The sequence below is a fragment of the Salvelinus sp. IW2-2015 genome, linkage group LG1 (genome assembly GCF_002910315.2).
Source record: "Salvelinus sp. IW2-2015 linkage group LG1, ASM291031v2, whole genome shotgun sequence".
Lineage (NCBI taxonomy): Eukaryota > Metazoa > Chordata > Actinopteri > Salmoniformes > Salmonidae > Salvelinus > Salvelinus sp. IW2-2015.
The window spans coordinates 35,879,837-35,892,504 of NC_036838.1; the positions used below are offsets into that span (position 1 = coordinate 35,879,837).

General features: G+C 47.0%; 1 protein-coding gene across 1 annotated transcript in view; it reads right to left on the minus strand.

Annotated features, from left to right (window-relative positions):
• The window catches only part of LOC139027526 (uncharacterized), a 71,278-nt gene that overhangs the window by 27,991 nt on the left and 30,619 nt on the right, over nucleotides 1-12,668 (minus strand). The window contains exon 2 of the mRNA XM_070442864.1: nucleotides 5,895-6,077. Coding sequence (XP_070298965.1) covers nucleotides 5,895-6,077 — 183 coding nt within the window. The remainder of the gene's footprint in view (nucleotides 1-5,894; nucleotides 6,078-12,668) is intronic.

A 12,668-nucleotide genomic window follows, 5' to 3' on the forward strand; every position in this document is an offset into this window, starting at 1 on the left:
CCCTTACCTCCTGTTGCGACTAACACAGCCATTCACTTTCAGACTAGTGAGAGCAGAGCAGAACGCCTGCTGACCTGCCCACAAGCTACTGTGGAACAAGCAAGAAACTGCACAGTCCAGACCGTAATCTGTAAACTAACATGCCTGGCTAAAACGGGCTCATGTGATTAGAATGTAAAAGGGTGAGAGGGAGAGCCATAACCTATAAATGTTTTGGCACACAGGAAATGTCTTTACTGGGGGACTGAGGGGGAGCGGAGCAACTTCTGCCTCGTGGTCAGAGAGAGGAGTGGAAAGGAGTGGAGTGGAGGATGTTTGAGCTGAGAAAGGAAGGCTGCATGATGGTGAAACACCACAAGGATGTGAGAGAGGGAAATCGCAGCCTGGTCCCAGATCTGTAGTGCTTAAAGTTTCACCAACCGGTCTGTCATTCTCATGTATGGCCTGCCTGACAACGTTAGTCAGAGGAGTGGACTAAATACAAATGATGTACCCACTGACTGTATAGGTCTTGGAACAGGCTGGTAGAAAAGTGTGGGCTAACTGCAATGATGACGTTAGCCTACCCCAAGCCGCACAATGGGTCATTCTGGCAAGCAGGAAGCTGAAGTCAGAACAGTGACCTTGATAAGTTGTTTTTCTGTCGCGGACCACAGCATGGCCGTGTCACTGTTCCCCACCATGACTCCAGAGAGAAGACCCTCGCCACAGTCTCCAGTCTCCAACAAAGGGGCCATTTTTTCAGACCCAGACACGTTGTGTTGAGGTGACAGGCAAGGGACATGCACTGTGTGGTCTCAATGTACTCAATGTACTCTCACTGACCCACTTCCTCCTGCACTGTTCTCTATGACATTCTGACTTCCTACAGCATTTCATCATCCCCTCAAACTGTGAAGCCTCTTTAGCTGAAACAGTTGAAGCGAATGGAGTTACAATATAACCTAATTTGTGAAAATGATTCGCTTTGTTCCTGGCAAATGTATGGTTGCTTCTTAGACTGCTGATCMGAGCATATTCATCACTCTATACTTTTCTAATGTCGATGTACTCTTGTGTGACTGGCTAGTGTTTTACACTTGGTCTGTCTGTGTTAGAGCACAGTTTGCTATATGAGGGAAGAATCTGTTAAATGACCTCCTGCCTTGATATAGAGCAGAGCTGAGTAAATATCAATTTAAATGGCTTTAGTCGTTCATCTTAATTTATCCACCGTCTTTGGTAGGCCTACTGGTTGTACTGCCTTTAAAACAGTAAAAGAGGTGATTTTTTCCAAACAGATGGCATGACAAAGATCTCCTATTGAACAGAAGTTTTACATAACTCATCACAAGGCTATCACACTGCCCTTTGCATTGATGTAACATTTGGTTTCACGCAGACCTTGTGCTTGTGAATTTGATCGTGGTTGGTGCAGGGTTATCTAGGGCAGCCTGTCCAATGTTATTGTGTTATCCAATGTCCAATGTCCAATGTTATTGTGTTATTGTGTATTTTTTACGTAAGGCTTAAAAAATAAGAAAATTTGTGTTATTTCAAAGGTCAAATGATCATTTGCTGGACCAGATGATTCAAGTTAAAGTAGAATCCTATCAGGCTAACTTCGTGGTCACTGATCATGAGCAGTGTAGGGGAAGCTACTCTGAAAATATAGTTTATCAAGCTACCAATTACTGCTCACTGAAAGAAGTTAAGCTGCACTATACAGTAGCTACCGTTAAGAAAAATATGCACTGAGTATACAAAACATTAGGAACACCTTTGTAATATTAAGTTGCACCCCTTTTGCCCTTGGAACAGCCTCAATTCGTCAGGGCATGGACTCTACAAGGTGTTGAAAGCGTTCCACAGGGATGCTGGCCCATGTTGACTCCAATTTTTCCTACAGTTGTGTCAAGTTGGCTGGATGTCCTTTGGGTGGTGGTCCATTCTTGATACACACAGGAAACTGTTGAGCGTGAAAAACCCAGCAGAGTTGCAGATCTTGACACACTCAAAGCCTGGAACCTGCTACCCTACCCCATTCAAAGGAACTTCAATATTTTGTCTTGCCCATTCACCCTCTGAATGGCTCACATACACAATACATGTCGCAATAGTCTCAAGGCTTAAAAATACTTATTTAACCTGCCCCCCCCACCCCCTTCATCTATACTGATTGAAGTGAATTTAACAGCTGACATCAATAAGGGATCATAGCTTTCACCTGGACTCACCTGGTCAGTCTATGTCATGAAAGAGCAGGTGCTCCTAATGTTTTGTACACCACAGAGCATCATTAGGGGGAAATCATAGAAAAGGCTGCTAATCAGAGAGCGGTGTGCTGCCGGCCTGGCCCGTGTGTTCATAGAGCCAACTCAGAGACAGATGGCGAGACCCCCAAGCCCACTCTCCTGCACCTGGACCACTGTTGATTTAAACAGAGATGTCAGCTTGTAATGGAGACCGCATGACTAAGTGACTAGCCTAGCGCTACTGATAGAGTCAAATATTAAACTCACACACACACAGTTCAAACACACTCTCCCAGAACTCAATACTATGGCGCGATAAACAAGTGACTAACCTACAGTATACTGAGTAGTTTCAACAAGCAAAATAACCACAATTCATTACTTTTGTTAGTTATGAGTTTAGATTTTCTTGTTGTTTATCTCTAGCAATACACAGATACAGTATCAAGCTAAATGCCACTAGCCTCTGTGTAGAAAAACAAAACAAAAGAGTACTCATGACCTGAATTTCAGGTCCTAACGTTTTCTCGGTTTAAGCTGCCAGTTGCCGTTGATCGACAATGTGAAGTCAATCGAAGCAAAAGTGAAACAGGTTTGGTGGCACAAGACAATAAGAGAGATGCCATGTGTCATGAAACACCTCACCTAAGAGTACTGATAAACAAATCCCACCGCATTCACAGCCCAGTGGCCTATCTATGAGTCCACTCAACGCACAATAGTGGGCATTTACAAGTACTTAAACCAATCAATGTAATGGAGATAACGCCTTTATATGAAGTGACCCAGGCTATCCATGACTAGTCAGTCACGATGGTTAATGTTGTCCTGCTCAGATCTAATGATGCACTCTTATTGAGTTCATTTGATGACATTATTTGAAAATAGATTTGCGTTAATGATTTCTGTGGGCTAATCTAATTGCGAGGTAAACCCTGGCCTGCCAGGCCCAGCCAGCCTCAACCCCTCACATGCCACACCGCACAGCACATTACAATACAGTACCCAGTACACAGGGCACACAATAGCCACAGGCCTGTTTTCAGATATAATCGCACCAGGCTGCCAAACACTCCTATGCCCAGTTGTCTCAGAAACCATCCCTGGTCCTAGGAAAACCACCCTACTGAGGGAATATATTGGATTTCCCCCTAGTGTCTGTGTATGAAGTGTCAGTGGGTCACATGATCATGTGAACGGAGGCTAACTGGGTGAGTAAGACTGAGTCAGGGAACAGACCAGACTGCTCGGTGTGAGCCAGCCAGTAGCTGTCCCGGGCAACGCCACAAGCTACAGTTAGTTAGCTCTCTATGCCACAAGGCACAGCAGCGAGCCATAGCGCTCTAAGTGGGAACTCTCATCAGACAGCCAACTGGCAGAACCAGTTCAGCTGTTTAGCATAACAGAGAGAAGTGACAAACGTGATACAGCGTGGGAAACTGTGTAACAGTGTCATAACCATTACTGTCACCTCGACAAGGAACCTTTTGCTTTTGAACATTGGTTGTAAGGCTTGCATGTTTGTAACTGCACTTGAAATGGATGCATGTGCATACACACACATGCAATTAGACACACATCACACTCACACATCACACACCCACATCACCCAGCACCCACCATCTACCACACACCACCATCACACACACACACACACACACACACACACACACACACACACACACACACACACACACACACACACACACACACACACACACAAATGTATCGAAAGAGGTCGAGAATCAGATAATGCTGGTGTTGAATGCCTGTTTTGTCTTTGATGACCATGCCGGACATGTTTGAACTATGATGCCAGGTCACTCAGCTCACAGCACCAGTGATGCTGCAGGGCAGGACTGGACAACTGTCCTCACATCTGACCACACAGACTAACCACTGTCTGACTAATCACCCTGACCACAGGGCACTGACCCCCTGGCCCCCTTGTGATAGTCATCATCCAGCCATTGCAGCCACCACCACTCCCCCACTGTGCTCAAAACAAAAACTAAAAACTGAAGTCCTCTTTCAACTGCAGAAACATCCAGCCTTTCATTTAGTCACTTTTACACTTTCCCACTACATTTGCATGTATATTAGTCTGGAATGAGTGAGTTTGTGGCAGTGGAGGAGAGACTGTCATAGCCGAGCTGAAAGTCTGACTCGGGCCTGAGCTGCAATTTAAACAGTACAGCAAAAACAACTCCTGGTTCTCAGCAATATGCCGTTGCCTCAAAACTCAACAATCTTCAGACGGATGGACACAATGCTTCTCTACTGAGTTCAGACTGTACTAGTTCACACTATAGTTCCCATGCACTAACATATTGACTTGATCTTAAAGCCACTCATTAAACACTGCCATCTAATCTGGAGTCAATCGTCACTCTATATTTTCTATCTAGGCTGTCTCAACCCCGTATGTGCTTACACACGCATACATTAGGCCAACAGGTCAAATAAACCCTGATAATACTAGTGTTTATACAGTGGAAGTCAGGCCGGATTCTTGGCTGGTTTTCAGGGAATGTGTTGCTCTGACTAATGCGTGTCACTCTGTGCAGATCAAATACACACACACGCCTGATCGCAATTAAGATCCTCACATTCACATTCCTGCTGAGTGTTCAACCTGAGCCTAACAACACACTCTGTTTGATTTGTAGAACTAAAACCCAAGCATAACCAACAACCCATGATTCCAGAGAAGCTATGTTTTTCATCCTCTTTTAAATAACATCTTAAAATAACCAACAAGTRTTGGTTTTCAGTGGAAGGCTTTGTTATTGCAGCAATTTGTCAATCTTCTCCGTGGCTTGTCCCGACGGATTGGTTTAGACTCGGGTTTGAKGAATTCACCTCCCGAAAACAGAGTCCACAGAAGTCATTAATTCTCTTAATGTGTTGTCTTTCACCTGTTTTTACATTACCAACAGTCTTGGCTTGCAGATAATCTATTTACACGTTTTGTAAGGGGAAGAAAGAAATAAAACTGGTAAAAGCCCACATATGATGCTAATCCTCACAGGCTGCTATGATGTAAGAGGTTGCTGCTAGGTTTTGATGATTAGGCTTCATGTCAGTATGTGCTGACTCTATCTCAATATAGACCATGTAATTGCTGTGTTGTAGGTGTTGATTGCTTTATTTAACCATAACTGATTACTCGACAACAGTGCCTTTTCCCTGGTTTCATGTTTAGCCAGCATAACCGCRAAAGATAAATTATCCTCATCTTTCTTATTTAATCATAACAAGCATAGGGGAAATAACATAGTAGGCCTACTCTGAAATCCCACAAATCCTAAGAATTGTTTTTCTACTAACTGTGTGTTTCTATGCCTTGGAACACTACTTCCCTGAACAAAGTTACTTGAGGTACAGTGTGTCTGCACACAATCCCAGTGATGTAGAGGGAGAGGGGTTTTCCCTCTGGTCTCCCACCACAGCTTCAGCTCCAGACCTCTCCTCTGTCCCCTGGCTGCAGCTGTGCCTCACTCACTCCCTCATCGCATTACGCCAAAGGAAACCACAGTCGCTGGCCACATAGTTTAAATATGCATCATCATCTGTACTTCAGTRGGAAAGTGCATGGGGCTGCTGTCTCTGATTAGCCCCTAAGTTCATTTTTACATTGGCATGCGGCAGCTCTTTCACCCAGCCGAGGGGGAGAACAGTGCACCTCTTTGTGTGCGCTGCCCTCTCCCCCTCGGCCCGGCCCCACGTGGGACCCTCCTAATGGGGTTGATGTGATCACGTTAGTCCCTGGCCTGGCCCCGCCTCCACTTCCTGCCTCTCTGGAGCTCAGCAGGGCTGCAGGACGGTGGTCCTCTCTCTGGTCTTGAGTGAWATGACACAGGGCTCAGAGAGGAGAAGGGCTTTCATCAAATCATATCAAATTGTATTTGTCACACGCGCCGAATAAAACCTTACAGTGAAATGCTTACTTACAAGCCCTTAACCAACAATGCAGTTTTAAGAAAAATAACTGTTAAGTAAAAAATAGATAAGTATTTTTTTTAAATAAAAGTAACAAATAATTAAAGAGCAGCAGTAAAATAACAGTAGTGAGGCTATATACAAGGGGTACCGGTACAGAGTCAATGTGCGGGGGCACTGGTTAGTCGAGGTAATTGAGGTAATATGTACATGTAGGTAGAGTTAAATTGTCTATGCATAGATAATAAACAGAGATTAGCGTAAAGGGGGGGGGGGGGGGCAATGCAAATAGTCTTTCATGTACCATCATCAGAGACATATAGACATAGACACAGGACCATGGTCGCCACTTCTCCTTCTCCAGTCCCTGATCARGGCCATGTCACCCCACTGGTCTCGCTCTCTCTCTGGGGACAGACTCCTCCTCCCCACCACAGACGTTAAACTACCCTACAGGCTGGTATTTACCCACCAAAATAACTCCAGAAATAAGCTGCGCATAGTTCTTCTCTGACAGTTTAAATGGTGTTGAAACTCTGTGGGTGAATGACGACCAATGCTATATTTGACCCCAGCCTGGACAGTCAGAGCTTTTACTCTCTGTATTTGATGAAATAGTTTCTAGTACTTAYAGACTAAGTGAARGTATATGAGCCATCACTCCTCCTTGGATACATACTATCAGTCTCAGTGATGGCCTGTAGAGAGGTCGTTTGGTGCAACATCTGGTTTGGGGTGAATCTCTTTGGTGTTTACCAGAATATGGAAGGGGCCACATCAGTGGGCCTGAGGATGAATCAGAACAATGAGGGAGCCAGTAAAGGAGTCTGCCGGCATGGGGCTAACGACCGCTCGACCCGGACCACAGGAAGTGTGGCTCCTCTTGACCTCTGACCCTTGAGGTTATGTGTGCCCCTCTGTCTGCTCTCTGAGAGGGCGGGTGCCGGCTTGCCCACATGTGGCACAGAGCGCTGGCCGCACCCTTAACCCTGCACACTCTGCTCAACTGGACATTTATACCAGGGTTGAGTCCTTTCAGTCCCAGGGATCTGCTMCCTCTCTTTTTCCCTGTACACTCTGAAAGTCCTCACCACCCCGCTTACTACTGTGTCACACCCTCAGGAGCTCAACACAGAGCCCAGCCCACTTCCACTRACCTGGGTCAGTCACAGAACAGCTGACATCATCACCTATGATCTCCCACACAGGAGCTACTATCAACAGAGATAAATTAGCATTATTGTGTTMATTTTTTATGACAATTGTATTGAATCAGGCAGAATATTTTCATTGCAGCAAATTATGCACTAATTCACAATTCAATAACAGTGATATCAATGGTGTGCAGTGGCACAATATATGTAGAGAATATCCCCTCAAAATGTGTCTATTAGGAGAGCAATGTGAAGGGAGGCGCTCTTCCTCTCCTGTGTTAGGCCAGTCGGAACACAAGGTCTGCCAGTTAACACTGCAGAGAGAATTAGTCTGGCAGCAGTCTGACTGGACTGTCTGTCTGTCTGTAGATGAGACTTCTCTCAATTAGCTCACAGCAGATGTCCCAGTGATTGAGGACATCAATAGAGTCACAGACTTAGCATCAATGTTACCTGGCGTTTTATAACAGTGGGCCAGCCTCTGTTGCTGGTCAAAGGGACAGTAGCATATTAGCGTTTGCTCCTAACTGAACGAGTGGCTAAAAGTGACAGGAAATAGAGGAGCAGAAGTGACCACTGTAGAGAGACTCAATCACACTCCACAAAATAATTTAACCCATTATGACACAAAGGGATCAACCAAGCAAGGCTTTCATAGGGTGACCTCTGGTGTGTGAGAGAGTAGTCCTCTGGGATGTTCTGGAGAGGATAGCAGGCTGGTATCAATGAGATACCTGACAGCTCTCTTTCAACCATATCCTTCTCATTGATACAGCCAGCTCTCTTCAACCCCATACCTTCTCATTGATACCAGCCAGCTCTCTTCAACCCCATATCTCTCATTGATACACAGCCTCTCTTCAACCCATACCTTCTCATTGATACCAGCAGCTCTCTTCAACCCCATACTCTCATTGATACACAGCCAGCTCTCTTCAACCCTACCTCTCATTGATACAACCAGCTCTCTTCAACCCATACCTTCTCATTGATACCAGCCAGCTCTCTTCAACCCATACCTTCTCATTGATACAAGCCAGCTCTCTTCAACCCAACCTTCTCATGATATCAACCAGCTCTCTTCAACCCTAATCTTCTCATTGATACCAGCCAGCTCTCTTCAACCCAAACCTTCTCATTGATCACAGCTCTCTCAACCCTAAACCTTCTCATTGTATCAACCAGCTCTCTTCAACCCCATACCTTCTCATTGATACCAGCCAGCTCTCTTCAACCCCATACCTTCTCATTGATACAACCAGCTCTCTTCAACCCCATACCTTCTCATTGATATCAACCAGCTCTCTTCTGTCATGTTTTGTTCTTTGATCATCATGTCTTGTCCCTGTGCTTCCCTCTGCTGGTCTTATTAGGTTCTTTCCCTCTTTCTATCCCTCTCTCTCCCCCTTCCTCTTTCTCTCTCGCTCTCTCTCTCTATCGTTCCGTTCCTGCTCCCAGCTGTTTCTCATTCTCCTAACGACCTCATTTACTCTTTCACACCTGTCCCCTATTTTCCCTGATTAGAGTCCCTATTTCTCCCTCTGTTTTCCGCTTCTGTCCTTGTCGGATTTCTTGTTTGATGTTTGCTGTTCTGTGTCCTTGTTCCGCCCTGTCGTGTTTTTTGCTTCTTCAGATGCTGCGTGTGAGCAGGTGTCTATGTCAGCTACGGCCTGTGCCTTCCTAAAGCGACCTGCAGTCTGTGGTCGCGTCTCCAGTCGTTCCTCTCTATTGAGACGAGGATTTCAGTTTCCTGTTTTGGATTTACCATTATATTAGGAGAATCATTATTGTTTAATACTGGAATAAAGACTCTGTTTCTATTACGTCGCTTTTGGGTCCCTATTCACCAGCATAACAGAAGAATCCGACCAAGAATGGACCCAGCGACTACGGATTCTCGCAACACTGCCGTCGAGATCCAGGAGCAATGCTCGGCAGACACGAGCAGGGAATTGTCTGCTGCTCGTCATGCCGTTGAGACCCTGTCCGCTCAGGTCTCCGATCTCTCAGGACAGTTTCAGAGTCTTCGTCTCGTGCCACCAGCTACTTCCTGGTCTTCCGAGTCTCCGGAACCTAGGGTTAATAACCCACCATGTTACTCAGGGCAGCCCACTGAGTGTCGCTCCTTTCTCACCCAGTGTGATATTGTGTTCTCTCTCCAGCCCAACACATACTCAAGAGAGAGAGCTCGGATCGCTTACGTCATATCACTCCTTACTGGTCGGGCTCGGGAGTGGGGCCAGCTATCTGGGAGGCAAGGGCTGAGTGTTCTAACGTTTATCAGAACTTTAAAGAGGAGATGATACGGGTTTTTTGATTGTTCAGTTTTTGGGAAGGAGGCTTCCAGGGCCCTGGCTTCCCTATGTCAAGGTGATCGATCCATCAGGATTACTCTATAGAGTTTCGCACTCTTGCTGCATCCAGTGACTGGAACGAGCCGGCGTTGCTGCCGTCGTTTTCTGGAGGGACTCCACGCTGAGGTTAAGGATGAGATTCTCTCCCGGGAGGTTCCTTCCAGCGTGGACTCTTTGATTGCACTCGCCAATCCGCATAGAACGACGGGTAGATCTTCGTCACCGAGCTCGTGGAAGAGAGCTCGCGTTAACGGTGTTTCCCCTCTCCGCATCTCGACCATCTCCTCCACCGGCTCAGAGACTGAGCCCATGCAGCTGGGAGGTATTCGCATCTCGACTAAGGAGAGGGAACGGAGAATCACCAACCGCCTTTGCCTCTATTGCGGTTCTGCTGGACATTTTGTCATGTCATGTCCAGTAAAGCCAGAGCTCATCAGTAAGCGGAGGGCTACTGGTGAGCGCTACTACTCAGGTCTCTCCATCAAGATCCTGTACTAACCTTGTCGGTCCATCTACGCTGGACCGGTTCGGCTGCTTCCTGCAGTGCCTTGATAGACTCTGGGGCTGAGGGTTGTTTTATGGACGAAGCATGGGCTCGGAAACATGACATTCCTCTCAGACAGTTAGGGAAGCCCACGCCCATGTTCGCCTTAGATGGTAGTCTTCTCCCCAGTATCAGATGTGAGACACTACCTTTAACCCTCACAGTATCTTGTAACCACAGTGAGACCATTTCCTTTTTGATTTTTCGTTCACCTTTTACACCTGTTTTTTGGGTCATCCCTGGCTAGTATGTCATAATCCTTCTATTAATTGGTCTAGTAATTCTATCCTATCTGGAACGTTTCTTGTCATGTGAAGTGTTTAATGTCTGCTATCCCTCCTGTTTCTTCTGTCCCCTCTACTCAGGAGGAACCTGGTGATTTGACAGGAGTGCCGGAGGAATATCATGATCTGCGCACGGTCTTCAGTCGGTCCAGAGCCAGCTCCCTTCCTCCTCACGGTCGTATGATTGTTGTATTGATCTCCTTCCGGGACCACTCCCCCTCGGGGTAGACTATACTCTCTGTCGGCTCCCGAACGTAAGGCTCTCGAGGATTATCTGTCTGTTTCTCTCGACGCCGGTACCGTGGTGCCTTCTTCCTCTCCCGCGGAGCGGGTTTTTCTTTGTTAAGAAGAAGGACGGCACTCTGCGCCCCTGCGTGGATTATCGGGGCTGAATGACATAACGGTTAAGAATCGTTATCCGCTTCCCCTTATGTCGTCAGCTTCGAGATTCTGCAGGGAGCCAGTTCTTTACTAAGTTGGACCTTCGTCAGCTTACCATCTCGTACGCATCAGAGAGGGGACGAGTGGAAAACGGCGTTTAACACTCCGTTAGGGCATTTTGAATACCGGGTTCTGCCGTTCGGTCTCGCTAATGCTCCAGCTGTCTTTCAGGCATTAGTTAATGATGTACTGAGAGACATGCTGAACATTTTTGTTTTCGTTTACCTTGACGATATCCTGATTTTTTCACCGTCACTCGAGATTCATGTTCAGCACGTTCGACGTGTACTCCAGCGCCTTTTAGAGAATTGTCTCTACGTGAAGGCTGAGAAGTGCGCCTTTCATGTCTCCTCTGTCACATTTCTCGGTTCTGTTATTTCGCTGAAGGCATTCAGATGGATCCCGCTAAGTCCAGGCTGTCAGCGATTGGCCCGTCCCTAAGTCACGTGTCGAGTTGCAGCGCTTTCTCGGTTTCGCTCATTTCTATCGGCGTTTCATTCGTAATTTCGGTCAAGTGGCTGCCCCTCTCACGCTTCTGACTTCTGTCAAGACTTGTTTAAGTGGTCCGGTTCCGCCCAGGGAGCTTTTGATCTCCTCAAGAAGCGTTTTACATCCGCCCTATCCTTGTTACTCCTGACGTACTAAACAATTCATTGTCGAGGTTGACGCTTCAGAGGTGGGCGTGGGAGCCATTCTGTCTCAGCGCTTCCATTTGCTACGATAAGGTCCATCCTTGCGCTTTTTTTCTCATCGCCTGTCGCCATCCGGGCGCAACTATGATGTGGGTAACCGCGAACTGCTCGCCATCCGCTTAGCCATAGGCGAATGGCGACAGTGGTTGGAGGGGCGACCGTCCCTTTTGTGTTTGGACTGACCATAAGACCTTGAGTACTCCGTTCTGCCAAACGACTTAATGCACGTCAAGCTCGTTGGCGTTGTTTTTCGCTCGTTTCGAGTTCGTGATTTCCTATCGCCCGGAATAATGAACACCAAGCTTGATGCCTTATCCCGTCTCTTTAGTTCTTCTGTGGTTTCTACCGACCCCGAGGGGATTCTCCCTGAGGGCGTGTTGTCGGGTTGACTGTCTGGGGAATTGAGAGACAGGTAAAGCAAGCACTCACTCACACTGCATCGCTGCGCGCTTGTCCTAGTAACCTTCTGTTCGTTCCTGTCTCTACTCGTCTGGCTGTTCTTCAGTGGGCTCACTCTGGCAAGTTAGCTGGCCACCCCGGCGTTCGGGGTACGCTTGCTTTATTCGCCAGCGGTTTTGGTGGCCTACTCAGGAGCGGGACACGCGCCGTTTCGTGGCTGCTTGTTCGGACTGCGCGCAGACTAAGTCAGGTAACTTCCTCCTGCCGGTCGTCTCAGACCGCTTCCCATTCCTTCTCGACATGGTCTCACATCGCCTTAGACCTTTATTACGGTCTGCTTCGTCTGCGGGGAAGACTGGTGTTCTTACGGTTATCGATAGGTTCTCTAAGGCGGACATTTCATTCCCTCGCTAAGCTTCCCTCGCTAAGGAGACGGCACAAATCATCATTGAGAATGTGTTCAGAATTCATGGCCTCCCGTTAGACGCCGTTTCAGACAGAGGTCCGCATTCACGTCACAGTTTTGGAGGGAGTTCTGTCGTTTGATTGGTGCTTCCGTCAGTCTCTCTTCCGGGTTTCATCCCCAGTCTAACGGTCAAGCAGAAAGGGCCAATCAGTCGATTG